At 40.9% G+C, this 21419-nt stretch overlaps 1 protein-coding gene across 1 annotated transcript in view; it reads right to left on the bottom strand.

Moving 5' to 3' along the window:
- Window positions 1-21419, bottom strand: part of HYDIN (HYDIN axonemal central pair apparatus protein) — a 433808-nt gene that overhangs the window by 203010 nt on the left and 209379 nt on the right. Inside the window, exons 15-19 of the mRNA XM_067720656.1 lie at window positions 20347-20582; window positions 17752-17852; window positions 15234-15369; window positions 12174-12338; window positions 10625-10777 (exon numbers count right to left, since the gene is read on the bottom strand). Of these exons, the coding sequence (XP_067576757.1) occupies window positions 10625-10777; window positions 12174-12338; window positions 15234-15369; window positions 17752-17852; window positions 20347-20582 (791 nt within the window). The remainder of the gene's footprint in view (window positions 1-10624; window positions 10778-12173; window positions 12339-15233; window positions 15370-17751; window positions 17853-20346; window positions 20583-21419) is intronic.

Here is a 21419-nt window from a genome sequence, read left to right as displayed (position 1 = left end):
ATTAATTTGTCTCCCGTATGCCTGGTAATTTTTAAATTAACTGTTTGACGTTGTGTATGAAAACTGTAGAGATACTTTGAGGCTTAGAACAATGTTGTCTTCCTCTGGTGAGACTATATATTTGCTTCTAGGAAAGATGTTGGGGAAAACTAGCAATCCTGGAACTCCTTTATATAGGCAGAGATTAAAATGATGGTCCGTACTAGCTTACTTTTGTTCCCAGAATGTAGCTTTTCCTAGTAGTAACCAAAAGTTTGGGAGTCTTACCAAGTCCATTCTTCTCCAATTTTTCTCTCTCTAGCCTGTCCTGATTCCAATGTTTACCTTCTTAGACCAGTGAGTTTTCTGAAAGCTCCTTTCAGTTTTTCAGCCTCTTCTGGTACTATATGGGAAAAGCAGTCACAAACGCTGGACATATATTTCTCAATTTCCTTTTTCTTTTGGGTTGTCATTGGCTTTGTTTGCTCCATCATTCCCTGAAACTCATGATTTTTCGTATCTTGCCCAGCTTTTCTCTCTGTTCTTAGAGGGAAGTAGTTCAGAATGATATATTGAATTGAAAGGGCTTGGTCTGAGCTTGGTATGCTGAGAGTTCCGGTTGGTCAAGCAATTGCCCTACCTCTTAATTTCCCCATTAAGTCTGAGAATTTTAAGGCCAGCAGACTTTGATTGTATGAGGGAGGCAGGTATCTGTAATTTACACAGCTCTTAAGTAATATGTACCAACAATTTTTTTTTAATTTTTATTTTATATTGGAGCATAGTTGATTAACAATGTTGGGTTAGTTTCAGGTGTACAGCAAAGTGATTCAGTTATACACATACATGTATCTATTCTTTTTCAACAATCTTTTAAGGCTACAAGGAGGTATCTTTGAACAAGGACAATAATGTTCTTTCTGAAAGTCACTGCCTTCTCAAGACAGATTAAAATTTTTTAATTAAAAAATTTACAAAATTAAAAAAAATTTTTAAGATAAAAAAATTTTTAAAGAGACAGTGAAAAGTGTCATATCAAACACAAGTCATGATGATAGTTAAATAAAAGGAAATAGGACTGCTCTGAGCACATAGGCATGATTTTCACAGTGCCAGGAAGCATCTGTACAAATACATGAATAAATAAGCCCCAAGGAGCTAAAGAATTAGAAAGCTAATGAACCTGAAATTTCTAAAGTAAGTTATTTGCTAATAAACCTTTTTTTCTTTGATGTGGAAGAACACATATGGATTCATCAATAAAAATGTTTTATATTTTATAAGATGGCTTCACTGTCAAAAATTATAGAAACAAGTGAAGAGTAAGGAAAAAGGCAGCATTAGAGTTCCCATTTGACAGAGCACTGTACTACGTGGATCAGTTAAATTTGAAACCTTGGGGCCTCTCTGAGTGTGCCTTATTTCTTTTTCTTTCTTACCTAAGAAAAATATAAAAGATCTTAAGATACAGTGTCATAAAAATTTAAGTCTTTCCATAAGCCATTTCACCTAGATCTTCTTGTCTGTCAACACTAATAATCAAAGCTACCATCTATTGAATGCTGAGCGCTAATTTTTTACCAGGCACTTTCTACATAGATTATCATGTTTAATCTTCTAGATGCCATTACTAGTTCCATTTAAAGAGAAGGAACCAAAGGCTCTGAAAGATTAAATAACGTGCCCAGAATCAGTGCACGCACAGTTAAGGCTTGATTCCGGATCTGTTTGAATACAGTACCTACACTGCCGATAGTACAGAATACTACTTCAGCACTGACACACTTAACCACTCTTTGTTGAGTGACTACCATATGTAAGATAACTGTGCATGACACATGACCATGCCCACCCTCAGATAATGTTGTCCTCCCCTCCCAGACACACCCCAGTTTAATGTCCTAACATCTCAGAGGAGGATTTTTTTTCTTCCAAAGCATGAAACAATGCTGCATACAACTTCATCGCAACTGACATTTAAAAAAATACCCCAAGTGTCACCCTATGGAGAGCTCTACTATGTTATATATGCCTCTCCAGTCTCTTTCCTTTTACTTGAGACAGGGAAGATGAAATGTGACTACGGAAGAATATGATCTGCTCCCTGATCAACATCATATAATATTGACGTATGTGTGTTGGGGATTTCATACCATTAATAAACTTTTACACCATGCATCTCTTCTTGTCTTTTCTCATTATATAAAAGTGTTTATTTCATTTTGTACTAGCTTATTATTGAAGATGACTGTCTACTGTCAGTGCACAAACAGGCAGAATAAATTCTTTAGTTGATAATGACAATAATAGGCATCCCTTAAAAGTGACATGAGTTGGTGTCTTAGTCAATGTGGGTTGCTATAACAGAATACTATACTGGGTGGTTTATTAACAACAGAAATTCATTTCTCGCAGTTCTGGTGGATGGCAGTCTGAGATCAGAGTGCCAACATGATCAGGTTCTGGCATGAGCAGGCTCGCTTCTGGGTTGCAGACAACCATTTTTCTCATTGTATCCTCACGTGATGAAGAGGGTGAGAAAGCTCTCTGGGGTCTCTTTTATGAGGGCACTAATCTCATTCATGAGGACTCTACCTTCATGACTTAATTACCTCCCAAAGGTCTCATCTCCTAATACCATCACTTGGGGGGTTAGGATTTCAATATATGAATTTGGAGGGCAGGGCACAAACATTTAGCCCATTGCAGTTGGGTTGATGATGATGATGGTAATAGGGAAGAAGTTATAGATTTTTATGGAGGAGGGAAATTAGAACTTGAAAAAAAAAGCACATTTGATCCATATGAAGGAAGTTTTGCCTTAATCTCCCTCTGTGGTGACAAGTATTAACTGTATGCCTGAATAATAATTAATTAACATAAACAATTTGCTAAAGCTAAGTAAGAGCTGGAATAGGCAGAATGAAGATGGAAAGGTTTACAAAGCATGCAGGAGACCAAGACATTTTTCTTTTATTTTCTGGCTAGCTCTTTAGTGACAAGGAAATCAAATCTCCTTTCATTTTGGCTCTAGCTTATACTGGAACTAATCATATTCAATCAGTAGAGCTGTCGCTCTAAATTCAGGGAAGGTGCTGACCCATCATGTTACCTAACATTCAATCAGTAGCTTTCCTTCTCTCAGGGTGGTTTATAATCAATATGACCTATTGGAATCTGTCTTTTGAGTTTCACATTTAGCTATGCCAAAGTAAAAGAGGTCTCAAGTGAGGGTGGGGGTGAGAGGCTTACAGCTCTCTGCCAAGTACAAACCTTTGCTTCTGGAAGTCTCTTGATATCACTGCCACTGGTATCCTCTTGTCACTGAATGAGTCACTTGGTATGGCTTAGGAAAAGCACAGTCCATTCTGGAATGGCTATGACTTTTATGTGGTGAAAGAAAAGATGCCCACCATGATAAACTAGAATGTTATTCTCTTCTTATCTCCTTATTACTGTGAATTTATTTTATAGATTTTTCACAATTAAGGCTAAGACGTAAGAACTCTGCTCTCTCATGCCAGCTGAAGATACATTTCATCATCCTTTTGTCAGTGCTCACTGATAATATATAAAGCACTATAAAAAGCAGTTAAGAGGACTGACAATAGATCAATGAGCTTAAGCTTTAAAACATGTCTTTTACTCTAACACACAGAAAAAAGAGATAATGTTTTGAAAAATGAAAAGCCAGGCATAGTTGTTTCCATATCTTGGCAACTGGAAATAATGCTGCTGTGAACACCAGGGTGTGTGTATTTTTTTGAATTAGTGTTTATGTTTTTTTCAGAGATATACCCAGGAGTGGAATTGCTGGGTCACATGGTAGTTCTATTTTTAGTTTTTTAAAAAAACTTCCATATTGTTTTCCACAGTGGCTGCACCAGTTTACAGTCTCACCAACAGTGTACAAGGGTCTCCTTTTCTCCACATCCTTGCCAGCATTTGTTATTTGGGACTTTTTGATGATAGCAATTCTGACAGGTGTGAGGTGGTAACTCATTGTGGTTTTGATTTGCATTTTCCTGATGATTAGCGATGTTGAGCATCTTTTCATGTGCCTGTTGGCCATCTGCATTTCCTCTTTGGAAAAACGTCTATTCAGTTCTTCTGCCCATTTTTTAATTGTGCTTTTTTTTGATGTTGAGTTGTATGAGCTGTTTATATATGTTGGATATTAATCTCTTATCAATCCTACCATTTGCAAATATTTTCTCCCATTCAGTAGGTTGTCTTTTTGATTTGATGCTGGTTTCCAGGCAAAGTTGTACTCAAAAACAAGGTAAACATCATATGGGCCAGAAGTGGAAGAGAAACAATAACCTTCTAGTAAAGGAAGCTCAAGGGAGAAAAACGGAAACCAAAAAGAGCTTCCAGGAAGTAAAGGATAAGGGTCAAGGTCCCAAGCTAAGAGAGATTCCTTGTATTTGAAAGAAGGCTAAACAAAGCTGTGATGTTCCTGAGGCTACAGTCTACACACAGGCTTGTGCCAGTGGTGGTGGACATTATGGTGGTGAAATAGAGACTGTCATGTAGATAGGCTCCAGGCCAAGCCACTGCCCAGTGTGATGACTGAATCTACATCCCCATGGAAAAAAGGCTCAACACTTGATTCTGGACTAGTGATTTGCTCAGGGTGAAGACAAATGGAAAAAATGCTAGACAGGGAGATAAGAGGCACTGAGAATGAGAGAAAAAATATCCCACACCTGATTAATTTATCATTTAAAATTCCAAATGCAACCTCAAACAACAGGTTAATGAATTCATTCTTGAGCATCAATAGAGCTAAATGAAATTGATTAGAAAATGTGCCGAGACCCTTGTAGAGGTTCAGGATACGATAATATATATAAAACAAGGATTATGAAACAAAAACATGAAGATATGAATTGAGAATTGCAGATATGAATAACCAATTATAAATCTTGGAATTGAAAAGTACAGTCACCGAAATTAAATTTAAAAAGTAAGGATTCCCAGGTGGTGCAGTGGTTAAGAATCCAGCTGCCAATGCAGGGGACATGGGTTCAAGACCTGGTCTGGGAAGATCCCACATGCCGCAGCGCAACTAAGTCCATGCACCACAACTACTGAGACTGCGCTCTAGAGCCCGCGAACCACAACTACTGAGCCCACGTGCTGCAGCTACTGAAGCCCGCACATCCTAGAGTCCGTGCTCTGCAACAAGAGAAGCCACCACAATGAGAAGCCCGCACACCGCAATGAAGAGTAGCCCCTGCTCGCCACAACTAGAGAAAGCCCGCGTGCAGCAACGAAGACTCAACGCAGCATAAATAAATAAATAAATAAATAAATGTATTTAAAAAAGTAAGTAGATAAGATAAACTTGATTTGCCAAAAGCAAAAAGAGAATTTGGAAACTGGAACATACCACTGAGGAGGCACCACAGAGAGATGAAGAGATGGATGAAGAGATGAAAGATATGGATGGAAATAAAATTAAGCTTGTAGAATTGCACAGAAACATTTGCGTGCGTGTGTGTGTGTGTGTGTGTGTGTGTGTGCATGTGCATATATGTGTATTGTTTTCCTCAGAGTAGAAAATAGAAGGACCGGTAGAGAAGAAACATTTGAAGAGATGATGGCAAAAAACTTTCCAGTATTTAAGGGTCAAATCTTCAGATACAGTAAAGAGAAATTTAAGAAAATAAAAAATGAAAACACAGTCTTAAAAGCAACTAGTGAGAAAGACAAATTACCAATAAAGGAATAATAATCAGGCTAACAGCAAAATTTTATCAGCAACAATTGATGCCAGAGATCAATGTACAAAGGAAAAAAACCCTTGTCAAATAGATTCTTATACTCAGCTAAACTAGCATGCAAGACTGAAGGTGAAATCAAGATATAGTCAAATATACATAAACTATGAAACCTCTAGCATAGAACTTAAAGGGATATAATTCACCAAGAAGAAATACAAACCAAGAAGGAAGCAGAGAGATACAAGAAATAAAAGAAGAATAAAGAGAAATTCACGAAATATTTTGATAACTAGTGAGTAGTTACTGAATGACAAAATTCAGCAACTTTGTGGAAAGAAGAGAAGATCCAAAATTCTACACAATAATTACAAATGACAGGTGTGAAGAAAGGTTAAGAGATAATAAATGTGTGATAGGGTCCTTGTCTTATCTTGAGGAGGACCAAGATACTGATTTCTTTCATTATTGTTAGAAAAAGATAACATTTATTTGTTAGGGTTAATAACAAATAAAATAAATAAATAAAATCTATAGCCTCCAAACGAGTATGGGAAAAATGTACATAAGATAGCAGTGGTTGGAGGGGGGCTTGGAGAAAATTTATCAATCCAGTACAAAGCAGAAAAGGAGAAAACTAAAGTAGAAAACAGTATAGTATATAGGAAAGACATGGTAGAAGTAAGTCCATATATTTCAATAATCACAATAAATTTTAAAAGGTTAGTCTTGGTATGGTTGATTGAATAGTAGCCCTCCAAGGATGTCCATATCCTAATCCCTGATATCTGTGAATATGTTGTTTTACATGTCAAAAGGGACTTTCAGATATGATTGAGGATCTTGAGATGAAGGGATCATCTTGGATTATTGGTGTGGTCCCAATGTAACCACAAAGTTCCTTATAAGAAGGAGGCAAGAGGGTCACAGTCAGAGAAGAAGTAAGAATGCAAACAGAGGTCAGAGAGCAAAGATGTTATGCTGCTGCTGGCTTTGAAGGTGCAGGAAGGAGCCATGAGCCAAGGTATGCAGGTGGCCTCCAAAGATGGCAAAGGCAAGGAAGTAGTTTCTCCTCCAGAGTCTCAAAAAGGCACACAGCCTTATAGACACATTTTAGACTACCTTCAGAACTGTAAGATAACAAATTTGTTACAGCAGCAATAGAAAACTAATGTACTCACCAATTAAAAGACAGAGTCTATCATTAGCGTTTAAAAAATTCAGTCATGTGGTGTTTTAAGAGAGTCTAAACAAATCAGCACACAAAACAAACCAATACATACCAAAAAATCCTGAAAATTAGGGAATGAAAAAGATATATCATGCAAATGCTAGCTAAAAGAAAGCTGATGTAGCATTATCTCTATCAGGCAAAATAGAATTTAAGTCAAAAAGCATAAATAGGGGCTAAAATGGACAACTTACTATGAAAAAAGGAATAATATATTGTGATATATAAGTCATGAATTTATATGCACCTACCAACATAGCTTTTAAATATATGGAGTGAAAGTTGACATAATTACAAGGAGAAATGGAAAAGTGGGAGATTTTGATAAAATTATATCAGAAACTATTATATCATACAAATAATTAAGGCAGTAAAATATTTGAACAATACAGTACATAAGCTTGATTTAACACAAACATGTGCCAGAAATTCAAAGCAGAGACCCTTGTCACTTGAAGGAGACAGGCATATAAATAAGTAAATATAAAAAGGGGGATCCCTACTTACACAAGAAAATAACCCGATGGCTTAGGATCAGAAGGAGATGTGAAAGCCTGATGGTTCCCTTGATGCCACATCACTGTGTATTTCTATGGCAAATGACCAAAAAAATGTTTAAAAAGAACTGCTTGAATGAGACATCAGAATTACTGCTTCCTGGATCCTGGAAACTCTATAAAGACCTAACTGCAAGGGGCTCTCTTGCAGATCACAGAGGCAAAGGACGCTGTGAAAATGTTTTAGTGCCAGCTGAATCCCAAGGTGTCACTGACACCTGTACACAAGTTCTCGAGTTAACGGTACACCTGAGGTTGAATTAGAGCCAAGAGTAAATGAAAAAGAATTCCAAATGCTTCCAAACAAGTGCTGAGCAATGCACTTGCTCCACCTAGCAAGGGGCACCCATGCAAAGAAGGCATCTATCTTCCAGCCCAGGGCTGAGGTCCCAGTGGCCAGGGACCACATCCTCGCCCTCATTTCTGCTGTCATCCCGACAGGAGCGCCGTGTGCACAAGCAGAGCCCACACACTCTTGCCAAAAGGGTCTTTCTATGGTCTGCTCTCACATTCTGATATTTTTTACCCCACGCAAACCAGAGGTGACTTACTCTATTGTTTGGAGTCCTTCACCTTAATCCAAGTAAGTTGGCCCATTCAAAACCTCAAGGGGAGGCTGATACTTCAAACATTCCAAAGCAAAGCATGACAGACGGCTGGCAGTGGGTGCCGCATCTGGGGAGGGTGGACTTTTTGACTGGCAGTCAAAAGAGGGGAGAGAATGACCCCTCCTTTTAGGGCACCCAGCAGAAAAGAGAAGAACTTCCAGACATGGATTTGTAGTGATAACATAAGAAATGAAGACTGTGCCCTTGGCCCTACTTATTTCTGAGTGAGCAAGAAATTAAATGCAATAATTATCTGACCACGACTTACGGGGGCACTGAGCGCTGGGGTTAGGGAACAAACAACTATTAACTGAAACTCTCCTAATGTTTAGTGATTCCTGTAAGGATGAATTTGTAGATTCAGTATGGTATATCAAGTTGAAATTTAATAAACGGTATTTCAATTTCTTTCTCCACTGTAGTTAATTTCTAAGTTAGTGTAATTCAATTTCTATATTAACACACATAGTATTTACTAGGAAATCCATCAAAAATCCCAGCCGAAATATGAAAGGAGTTTAATTTTCACCTATGAGAAATACAGTTGAAACTACTTTTATGCTATAAAGGTAATCAACTCAATAAACGCCAGTTTTCCACGAGGAGCCTGAGGGAAGAACATCACACTTTTGTCGCCTTGGAACTGGAGCTTGCTGTTTTAAGATGATACTAAACAATCAAAAGATGGAATCATGAAAACCTTTATGGAAAAGAAAAAGTCCCATTTTAACAACCATATGGGTCATTCAACATATATACTATATTAGTAAAACACAACAGATCCTTGATGTGCTTTTGTTTCTTAAAATGTACCAAAAGTTACCACAAATTGTGAAATCTGGAGATATCTGAAAATGAAAGGGGAGGCAGTGAGGAAGGGAATCCTTGCTGTATTTGTATGTAAGCATTCTTGTGGTTTCTGCCCATCTCCTTCCTCTGTAATCCACTGGGACCCTCTCATTCCCCCTCTCATCATCTCAGACAGGTTGGATGACTCCTCCTACCCACTGTGAACTCTGCACATACAAAACTGGACCGGAAGCCACATTTCCTAGGCAATACCCCATGCTTCCACCAAACACACCAACGGCGACTCACTGGATAAAGACTAGAGAAGGTGTCCTTTTCTGTAGGATTTTTCTTTCAACATTATTCATTATACAAGATCAACAAGGCACTAGATCAAGAGTGGGCTTGTGTCTGAATCGCATGTTCAAAAGAGCAGTGACTGTACCGGAAATCACTATCTTTACAAGGAGTAATGACAAATGATAATATAATAATAATGATAATGATAAATGGCTCCTAGTTGGGACCAATGACTCTGAGGAGCCATTACAAGTCGATAGAAAACTATGATCCTATTCCCGCTGATATTTTATAAAATTAACAATAATTGATTTTTCCGAAATATCTGACACAGTGGCACAGTGGTTGAGAATCTGCCTGCCAATGCAGGGGACACGGGTTCGAGCCCTGGTCTGGGAGGATCCCACGTGCCGCGGAGCAACTAGGCCCGTGAGCCACAACTACTGAGCCTGCGTGTCTGGAGCTTGTGCTCCGCAACAAGAGAGGCCGTGACAGTGAGAGGCCCGCGCACCATGATGAAGAGTGGCCCCCGCTGGCCACAACTAGAGAAAGCCCTCGCACAGAAACGAAGACCCAACACAGCCAAAAACAAACGAATAAATAAATAAATAAAATTAAAAAAAAGAAATATCTGACAAATGCTGAAACCAAATGTCAGTACTCATTCAAATGTCAATTAATTTGGAAATAGGAGAAAGGCTAAACTATTTTAAATTTTATATTTAAATTTAGAAAACTTCTTTTAAAATCAAGAATAGTTTCAATTACTGAATTAGAAATTCCTAAATTCTGCAAAAAATTGGTATCTCTGTTTAAAAAATTAGCTTATAGAAGACTAGTGGATCTAAATGTCATTATAAAATACACAGAAATAAGACAGACTCATTTCTAGAACCAATTTATATCTATTTTTCTATCTATCTTTGTTTTGCTGTGTTCTTTAATTTCTACTTTTGGAAACTACCATCTTGTTGTATTTCCTACATCCTTAAAAACTACATTAAAATATTGCCAGAAGGAAGAGAGAATAAAAATAGAATAAGCATACTAACAAGTCTGTAGCCAAATGGCTTCAAATTAAATACAAGGAAGCATTTCCAGTTATAGAGACATTTAAAAAGCGTTTTCTGGAAGTGCGGGGCTGAGCTCAGGAACAGTTCAGTAAGGAGGTGTCTGAAGCATCTCCCTGAACTGGGATTATAGTCAACACATTGGCTTGTTTACCAAACTACATGTATATTGTGTTTCTAAATCAACAAAAAGATTATAATAAAGAGGAAGTGGGGATGAGAATAACATAGTTTAATGCAGTTGAACCATTTAAATCTCTGCTTCTGGTGATCATTTTCAAAGGCATGTTGCCAAAATAAGGCCACTGCCTATTAACATATAGGCAGAGCTGTGTTTTCAGTGACAGTTCCACCATCTACTCACCATGCATGCCTTGAATAATGCGGGGATTAAGGACTGGTTAGACAGGTTGAGAATCCTGAGGGAGTCCTTCAGGACGTAGATATTGCCAAAATCAACCTGAGTGGGATGTACGTAGATAACTGGGCCTTCTCCAATGCTCCTTAAGTGACATACCTGCGTTCCATGTAAGAGAAAGAACACAGGAATGGCTGAAAATGGCTGGCCTTTAAAATCAAATTAAAACAGAAGCTTTTAAGCATCCCTTTATAAAAAGCAGGGACATAAAAGGGTGCTTATTAGAACTGACATCCCTTCTCCCTGGTACTCTGCAGTCAAAGGTCACAGGGATGGCCATGCTGATCAGACCTGGAATTCCTCCCTTAAAAGAATGATCCACTTCCCTGGGTCAGTCCAGAGCCGTGCACCCGAGGGGAAACCAGAATAATGGTCCTTGATATGCCACCCAGCACTACAGCCTCAAGAACACTTAGAGGTTAAGGACCAGCACTTCAGAGTTGGATGTGGCTGGACTGAGTCTCAGTTCTGCTGTTGTATTAGCAACACAATAGGGCCATCCACTGAGCAAAGTTGTGCAGGCTGGGGACTGAAACCCACCTTGCTCTCCTCCCCTTGCCCTGTGCCCTTGGCCAGGCACTGTGTCTGCCCAAGGAAGGGGGTCTTTCTCTTTCATAAAGTGCTTCCTGCTCAGCAAGCTACCGTCTCATGTGCTGCATCTGTGCAATGCAGGCACACTGTAGGCTAGAAGGGTACCTGGAAGGTGGCACATTTCAGTTGGCCTGCCTTAGTGATGTTGCTTTATAAGTCAGGTGGCTTACCTATGGCATCTTATATGGAAGACATAAAAGCAAAATCTGGGTTTATTCTACTCTCTGAGCAATCAGAATCACTTCAAACAAATGTATGTTGACATCACCCAGCTTCCAAGTAAACCCGATGTCTAGGAATTCACAGTCTGTTGGGCAACTTCCTTCAAGATTCAAGATTCATCCATCGATTCAGCTCAAGCAGCAGAGAGATTTCCATGTCTCTCTCTTCCCAGGCTTGGAGAAAGACTAAGACTTTCAGTAGGCTAATTTGGGATATAAGTCCAATTATAGAATACGTTATAGCATATAGTTGTATATATATCCAATAACCTACAGGAAAAGATCTGGTGAGCAGTGAGTAAAACCAATCTCAGAGTCCACATGTAGCAAGCTAGGGATACCCAGCTTTGTACTAGGAACAACTCAGGAGCGTGTTAAACATACAGATGTGCTTGTCCTCTTCCCTCAGAGATTCTGATTTAATAGGTCTGGAGAGGGGTCAAGTGTGTCTCTGTGTGTGAGAAAAATCAATTGCTATAAAGCACCACTTTTAGATGTAACCACAAACAGATTCCCGAAGTAACAGCCCTGGTATTTTACCACTGCAGAGTGAAAATGAAAAACTCTAGAACTACCAACAACTAGAGGATATGCAAATATGTTGAGTGCCTTACATACGAAGGCTGGAATGTCCGGCAAGAAGTATGGCAATTATAACTACAATTCTGAAAATTGGCTCTCACCAGAGGGGGGTCCTGGCTCCCGACGGTCGAGATGTACACTGTGGACCTGTACTCCCCAAGGACTTGGGTCTCCAGGGCCAGAGGTATGTGAACGGTGCTGTTGGGGGAGATGATCCCGCAGGGGGTGGGACTAGACAGCAACACAGCTGGTGCATCCTGATATACCTGGTGGGACAGAGAAGCCAGAAGGAAAAGCAAGCCCCAGGCTCAGTATGAAATCAACAGCACGTTAGATCATTTTCAAACAAGCGTTGTCCTGAGTCTGTGGAGGGCTTTTAGAATTGAATCATCATTAAAGCAGGTGAATGGAGATGAGCACCCCAATTCAGCCAGAAGGAACTTTGGCTAAGTGAGATGTGCATAAGGCCCCAAATGCAAAGTGTGCAACCCAGCAAAGTGCAGAAATCATCCACAATGTGAGTTAGTTCAGGGCAACAGCTTCCCATGGCCAAATTTCTTAAACTGGCCTTCCGCACCTTCATGCTTTATTCCCCATCCACTTCACCCCTTTGCGCTTCATTGGTAGAGGCCACTGGCATTTCCTGAACACATGACACTGTTTCCACCTCCAACCCTTTGCACTTGTGGTTGCTCTTCCTGGAGTGCCCACACCCTCTGACCTGCCTGCACACTCATCCTTATACCCCCAGGGATGCCCAGTGCCCCAGAGTCTGGGCGCTTGCTCTGTCCTCAGGGAGCATCCTGCAGTCCCTTCCCTCACCACGCACTATCAACGCGTCCATCTTCTCCAAGGACTGTAAACTTCTTAGGGCATGACCTGGGTCTCTCCTCATTATGTGCCCACTTTCTGGCCCAAAATACATGCTCAATACACGTTTGTTTGTTTTTGGTTTGTTTTTTAATATTTATTTATTTGGCTGTGCCGGGTCTTAGTTGTGGCATGCAGGATCTTTTTAGTTGTGGCATGCAGGATCTAGTTCCTGACCAGGGATCTAACCCAGGCCCCCTGCATTGGGAGCACAGAGTCTTAACCACCGGACCACCAGGGAAGTCCCAGTACATGTTTTTTAAATGGGGAAACAGTTAGGTGAATGAATGAAGGAATGTCGTCCACTGTTTACGAACATACGTTCCTAAGAACTCTGTTCTGCAGCATATTACTAAGCATTTATGCAACAACAACAACAAATAAAACTTTAAAACTCCCACGGTCAAATAAGTTAGAGTAACTGGGAAACACTTCTCAGAGCGTCGGCTCCTGGAGGGAAGGACAGAGCGTGCCGGTTTCACTAGTCCGGGACACCCCATGGTCTTTCCGCACCTGGTCTGGTCCAGCTTCGCCTAATCTAACTCAGCCTCCCTCAGCAGCAGTGCTCCGCCCGGCCTTCCTGGACCCCGAGGCCAAAGGAAAATCAGTAATACTGATTCCACCTTTATCTAATATTTTGATATCTTACTTATCATGGATTTTTTGTATTAGTTTTGATTTCTTCAAGTGTAGCATGAAAACATTATCATAGATTATCTTGATTACTGAGTGTTTTGGCTCTCCCCTAAATTTTGTGCTTGAGGCAAGTGCCTCACCCTTTTCCCAGCCCAGCTGTGCACAAACAGCTTCCCTATCACCCTGGGTGACTCAGGCTCTGCTCTGAGCTCTTGAGGTGACCGTGCATTCTGCAGGGCGAGCCTGTTCGGCTGTTGAACACTTGAAAGTTAGAAAAGTTGTCTCCTGTCACCCCCATTCTTGGCTTCTGGTTTTGTCTGAGAGACACCCACAGAATGACTCGAATTCCCTTTTTTACACAGTAGACCTTTGACTTAGACCTTTGACTAGTGGGAACTATTTCATCCCAGCTACTTCTCTGTTCCAGATTAGACTTCGTGCTTGCTCCTCATATGACTTGGATTTCCAGATGACAGAGACTGACATTCTCGTTACTCCAAACAGAATTCTTTTTTTTTTTTTAAGTTGCCATTAAAAAATACCCTGTCAAGATCTGAAGACAACATTCCAGCCCTGCTTTGATGTGTGGCTCTCTCCTTCCTTTAGCTGTGGAACACTGTGTTTCTCCGATGCAGCCCAAACCTGCCTTGGTTCTGTGGCCTCAACACCGGTCTTTTGGAAGGCCAATGGCACTATCCATTGCTCCGCGGAGTCAACTCACTGGTCTTTTAACTTATTTTGAACTTACAGCCAAATGAAACCCCCATTTGATTTTTTGCATGTATTTTTATTAGAGTACTACTTACAGAAATGAATTTTAAACCCAAATTCATCCTTGGTAAAGTGCCCCTCATTAGTCACCTTTCATTACGCTAGTCTATACAGATCTTTTTGAATCTTTTTTCCATCTGTGTTTAATGGCTTAGTCTCCCACCTAGCTAGGTGTAATGGCACGTGGGCAGATCCATTTCATAAAACATTAAGAAACTTCCTCCTTTCTCCTTCCTATATTATCTCTAGCCTTCCAGTCAAACAAGTTCATTTATAAATATTGCATTACCATATCTTAGTGATTCTGTTCAAGTCACAGCCATAGACATAAATGAAAACTTCTAGCTCTGCCTCATTTCCCATGCATGGTTAATGCACAGGCAATAATTTGCAGGTGCAACTTCTGCATGTTGCCCTAATTGACCCTTTCTCCTCTTTATAGAAGGCAATTTCCCTGGGAAATTAACAACTGTTTCCACCTGCAGCTGCTCACTCATACAGGTGGCAATCCAGCTATAGCTTTATAACCCCATCTCCAGGTTATCCCACAGTTAAAAATTAGAATTACACACAGTCATGTGCTCAGGAATATGGCTCTTTCAAAGGTCTTCTCTTTCTCACTGAAGGAATCCAACTGAAGAAAAATCAACACTGAAAAAGGATAGAGGGGCTTCCCTGGTGGCACAGTGGTTGAGAGTCCGCCTACCGATACAGGGGACACGGGTTCGTGCCCCGGTCCGGGAAGATCCCACATGCCGCGGAGCGGCTGGGCCCGTGAGCCATGGCCGCTGAGCCTGGGCTCCGCAAAGGGAGAAGCCACCAACAGTGAGAGGCCCGCGTACGGCCCAAAAAAAAAAAAAAAAAAGGGGGGTAGAGTAACTCACCTGAGGCAGGACCTGATAGCACGCTGGGAGGTCGTTATGATTGACAAGCTGGATCGTTTTCTCATATGGATACTTCAGGAAGCAGCGCCCAAAGTTCACCTCCGTATTAACCACGTGGAGAGGAGGTACAATACACCTGCTCGAAGGAAGGAGTCCATTAAAGAATTCAAAAGGATGGAGGGAGAGCTTGTTTACATATGGAGGACACAGAGTCCCAAGTTAAACACATTTGTCACTGTCACACAGTAGTTTTCCTCTAATAACTACATTAATCATTTTCAAATCTTCTCTCCTGTCATCCCTCTCCCTAAGCCCCCAATCACCACTTTTTAATCAAAAAAGGGCTAGAAGGAGGACTCCTTAAACACTGTCTTCTGTGGGTAATGACTAACGTTTCCATTGTTTTTCATATTTGGCCTTCCTTTGGCAAAGAGACCCCACAGCGCAAATTCCTTAGGGTTGTGGATCTGTTTCCATGACAAACAGGGCCAATGCCACCAGCATGAGGTCCTGACTAGCTGTGACACTTTGGACCAGTCAGAGTCCCCTGAAGACTAGCAACAGCTCACACCATCTAACTAATGGTAATAATTCTAATTCCTACGCAGAACAGCTGCCTTGGATCAGTAGGCTCAGGCAGCTGCTCGACCCAAAACTGGCACTGTGACAGTGGTGCTCAGTGTGGAGGGGGTGTGATGGGGGAGAGGGAGGGAGGAGTGGAAGGCCTGTGTGTGCAGCTCGCCTATTACTAGGTGACTTGGGTTTTATGTTGTGTCTGTTAAGTCTTGAAGTCTGCCCTGCCCTACTGCACTATCACAATATAGTGCAATGCTGAGGGGTGCTAGCGTTTGAATCTGTCAGAGCCAGGTTCAAGTACTGACCTTACCAAGTACAGCCTTGAGCAAGCTGCTCTCCCTCCCAGAGTCCTATTCTGCTCATAGGTAAAATGAAGGTAATTTTAGAGATTGATGTTAGCATCATTAACTCTTCTTAGGGAAACACAGAAGACGGTGTGAATGAAGGGTATGGCACGGAGCCGCATGATGGCTCGGGAAGAGATGATGAGCCTGTGGTAGTGGGTGTCGCCAGCCATACTGCTGGCTCTCTGGGAGAATTACCTTAGGGAGCACATTCTAAAAGCAGCTCTTCTGTTGAGAGTCTCTGAGCAGTTCTTACAGACTGCACCAAAAGCAGTGACATGAAAGAGAGTCTTGTTGACCTCAAAGTTTGGGTTTAGCACAAGATGAGTGTTCATTTTTAGCTAGAGTGGAAGTTGTCAGTTGACCCAATGATTTTGGTAAAGCTTATCCTTTACTACTTGAAACACTGTGGCTGAGAGGACTGATAGTATTTGACTGGGTCACAGAGAATACATGGTAGGAAACCCGTAGCCTCCTAGAACCACCCCTCCCCTTTTTCTTAAAAATTCAGGATTTTCTACTGAGAGCTGCAGGGAAGAGGGGCTGGAAAGTATCAGAATAAACCCACATAGAAAATACACACAAGACTAGACAAAAAGTAAAACTTCGGGATAGAGAGGACCAGATGAAAGAGTTTTCACTGTTTTTAAACAAACAATTAGGTCTCTGGAGGGAATACTAAGAAGAATTTGACCTTATTTTAGGGCTGCCCTGTGACTTCACTCAAACCCAAGACACAGGAAATGGTGCCAGTTATGATGGCCCCACCAACCAGCTCGGCTGCACACTCTTTAAGGCGCATCTTCCTAAGATTCATGGAAGTGCTAAATTCTAGGGATTGGAATACTGTCAGAGTTTTAGTAAGTACCTTTCTCTATTTCCTTCAGATGGTATTTTCATACACATTCTCAAGTTCCAAATCTGGGTATCTGTTTGCTTTGGCAAGAGTGTGGCCAATGATTTTATTTAGGATCACTGTCATCATCAGTAAGTGACATACCACTCTCGGAAAGGCTGTAACTTAGTTGAGGAGACCCAGTCCACAAATGGCAGAGCCAGGATCTTAACCTGACTCCAGAGCCCACTGCTGCCTCTACTAAAACGGAGAGACAAGTTGGTGATGGTTCTGAGGAGTTTATGATGTTAGCGGGGGCCTCATTTTGGGGGCCGCCTGCAGCCTCCCTTAAAGTCATAATGACAGAGTCCAGGAGCAGGATCTTCCACTGCAGGGCTGCGAGCCTCACCCTTTCAGCTGCAGAACTCTGGGGTACTATCTTTAAAGATAACAATAAGAAACAACAACTGTTCACCTCTTCCTGCTAAAACCTTGTCAGTTATACACACAGCAAGTCAGACCCATTAAAGAGCACTATTATTCTTAACACTGCAAAACACACGCATCCCTCCTCTTATTTCCACCAAAGGTGCATTTGCTGTTCTAAAGCTTTGTCACTCAAATATCAGATTTAGCTTCCTCTCCCAGGAAAGCAGAACAAACGCAGTGTGAACTGCTTGTAGGCGTGCTGCCTTCTAGAGAAAGAGCCCATTACTGGCGGCTCAGGGAAGACTGGGGAAGAGAAAGCAGGTGAGTGCAATACCTCGCTGTAATTAAGAGCGCCAGCACTTCTTCCCCGATGCCCTCCACGTCCACCACCAGGGCCAGCTCATATTTCTGCAGAGTGTTGGAGCATAAGGTCACCTGGAAAGAACAAGGTGAAAAACTGCTCTTCTCAAAGGCCAGCCCACCCTCCGCACAGGGGAAAAAGGGGCCAAGGGAGGATCACATTGATGAATGTAGTTTCTAACTACTTTATTAGGGGATGTGTGGCATTTTACATTTTTAGTTAAACAAGCTATGTTTTGGGGTTACTGCATGCTGAGTTTTTTTCAAAGGCCAGGTTAGAAACCACCGAATGGCTTTTGGTACAATAGGTTTGCTGATTTCCAAGGGGGTTGTATCAAAGGAGTCGTACACCTGCACGAGGGGAAACAGGGCCCTGAAGGATATGCAACATCAAACAAACTTTAATTACTGCAATTTAAATTGATCTCTACAACTCTGGGCTATATAAATTATGAAAATTCAACACACCAATAAAACACTACAGCTAGATTTCTCTTATGGCAAAATAAATGTCAGTTATAGAAATGGCATAAGAAATCAACTAGATAGCCTTTTTTTTTTTTTTAACCAAAATCTTGTTGTTCCTCCCCACCTCCCATATTCATTATTAGAGAAGAAAATAAGAAGCTCCAAAGAAAGGTTAATCCAAGGACAGTATCTGGCCAGTATATTTTACCCTATGTTTTTATTTACTGTTGTGAAACTTGACATTTAGGCTTTTGAAGCATTGTTGCAATTTTTAATTGTCTTAAAATGATTTGTACTGGAAGAGATACTTGTAAGTGTAGAAAACAGCTTCTGGCGTAGGTTACAGCTTTTCTATCTATAAATTATGCATCAGGTACTAATTAAAATTGTTTTGGTTGGAAAGGGAATTGTTGGATGCAAATTTTTAAGTCCACACAGACGTGGTTAAAGTGCAGATCAGGAGGGAAAACTGAGGCTTGGAGAAAGCTTTTCAAAATACAAAGGAAAAATAAAGTAAAGAGGGGGGTCATTGATTTGGAAGGAAAACTTGTCAGATTTGGAGACAAGCAGCTGCCCCAGTGCACAGATTCCTGGAGTGACTCTAACCCTTGTTTATGTCTCTGAGCTATGGTTAGAACAAGTGGTTCTGGCAGAAGGCTCCTAGATAGATGCTCTGTCTTCTAAAATCTTCCTGTACTAATCTGGGAGAAGCCCCCAAAAAGGGGGGGAATGGTAGGTAATATGTAAGCTAAGCATTACTAAGTAAAAAATAAATTAACTCATTGCAGCTGCACTTCTTCCTGGGCAAGTCACAGTTAGCAACTGCTCTGATCTGAATGATTGCGTCCCCACCTCTGGCCCCAAATTCACATGCTGAAATCTTAACTCACAATGTGATGGTATTAGGAGGTGAGGCCCTTGGGAGGTGATGAGGTCATGAGGGTGGGGCCCTCATGAGCAGGATGAGCGCCTTTATAAAATAGGCCCCGGAGAGCTCCCTTGTCCCTTCATCATGTGAGGATACAAGGAGATGTCGGCAGTCTGCCACCTGAAAAAGGGCCTTCACCAGAACCCTACCATGCTGGCACCCTGACCTTGGACTTCCAGCTTCCAGATTGTAAAGAATAAATTTCTGATGTTTACAAGCTACCCAGTCTCTGGTATTTTGTAGTAGCAGCCCAAACAGACTGAGAGAGCAACACTGGGAAATTACAACGATGTGTGAGATCAAACCTCACTGGATCCGTGGAGAAGCCCTTAGAAGAGCTGAAAACTCCCAGAATAGATTTAGGATGAGTAGATTCATGGTGAGATATTATGAAGCATTAAAAGCAAATCTGGGGGATAAAACCATAGCTGAATTAAATATTCAAAGGTAATGACTAAAGAGAAAACTATAACCTTAGCTATGAAGTCTTATTTTTTTCCTTTTCCAGAAAAGATCAAATCATTTAAATTTAGCAGCCTTCAGTATTGCTAGACCTAACTGTTTGGAGAAGCAAAAGTAAGTGAGGGAAGACAGCTAAAATCTTTCTCAGTTAGCTGTGAAATAATTCTGCTGGTGGCACTGTGAGGCCATAAGCAAAGCATCACACTGTGGACCTTAATATAAAGCACTGTTAGGAATATCACATCCACATTCGCCATGAAGCTCAGATTCAGATTAAAAATATGAATAAACTGGATATCATCTGTGGCATAAATCTGGATACTTAGTGGTATAAATGATGTGAGTCTAACGCAGGACCTAATTATCAACGAGTTATTAAATATTTTTATGTTAGTACTGATAGGCATACTATCTGTTTAGAGCAGTGGTTTCAGCAGAAATTGCTAGAATCCACTGTTATGGTAAAGGCAATGCATTTAGATCGATGGAAACCCACTGGAGCAGTGTCAGCGCTTTTGCCCAATATATTTGGTCTGGTTTCTTTTGCAGTAGTTTTATTTCCTTATAGAAATAGACTCACTTTTCTATGTGAATTAGAGGCACTCCCTCCCATTGACACCGGGCATATAAAGCAAACTCTAGATGTGGTCCCAATAACTATTTGACAGTTCAGCTGCTTGGCCACATGTGCTGGAAGGCTGTGCACTTTACCCTGATAGCAGCAAATCCTTGGGAGCGAATGGTGCCACAGTTGGGGGTGACAGTGAATTCCTTTGGTCTCATTACAGGTATTTCATCCTTGTTCCAACATGATTTTTTGTTGTCTGAATACTGCTCACAAATTGAAATGCTTTTATGGCCAACACCATCCCCAGGCACACGCAGTTTGAAGGTCATGGGGACCAAGGAGGTATTATTGAGGGAACATATCAAGGTATGAGGAAACCCTGGAAAACAAAATGTAAGGTGAGAAATAAAAGCCCCACAAGACCTTCCCTTTAACTTCAACCTCCCCTTGCACTGCCAAACCTCTTAAATGAATTGTCTATGCACTTCAACACTACTTGCTTAATTCCAACTCTCCCCAGTATTGTTTTCAGTTGCACAATCAATAAATGTATTTCACTCATTCATTCACTCAGTGAATACTTACTATGCATTTACTATGTAACAACAATAGACATGAAACAAACCCCTCCATCAACATCCAGACCCCTCTCTAGAGGCAGTCTCTATAATCAGTTTGCTAAGTAATATTCTAGAAGCACATTGTACAATTAATTTTCATATAGAAATACAGATTTTTTCCCAAAGAACAGAGTTATATTTGCTCTTTTTATTTGCCAGTGTGTGAAAGGAGAAGCCTCTGTAGTTTTGCCCGCGTGTGACCCAGAGCCTGCCAAGACATTATATAATTCATCCTAGACTTGTCTGAGGCTCATGTTCTCAGAGTCGATGACACAAAATAGAATAATAGCCTCTCCTGAGAGAGACTTTACGATCTACTTTTGAGCCAGCCAGAGACTAATACATCGGCTTTTGCCTCCCTTAGACAAAGCTGCTTTTTAATGTTATTTCTAGCCCTCCTACATTCAGTTCAGGGAGACTCATGTTCCTTTCCTAGAGATGTGGATCCTACTTGCCTGGTAAACAATAAACTGAACTCTGATTTTGGATTCCCTAGGTGGCCAATGTATCTGCTACCATTTTCAGAACAAGAATGATCTACACCCATAAGAGAATAAATACGCGTTTTTCTACTGGATGTAAACACTTCTCTTTCT

The sequence above is a fragment of the Pseudorca crassidens genome, chromosome 20 (assembly GCF_039906515.1).
Source record: "Pseudorca crassidens isolate mPseCra1 chromosome 20, mPseCra1.hap1, whole genome shotgun sequence".
NCBI lineage: Eukaryota > Metazoa > Chordata > Mammalia > Artiodactyla > Delphinidae > Pseudorca > Pseudorca crassidens.
The sequence above is the reverse complement of the archived record's forward strand: the minus strand, read 5'-3'. Positions and strand labels throughout refer to the sequence as shown.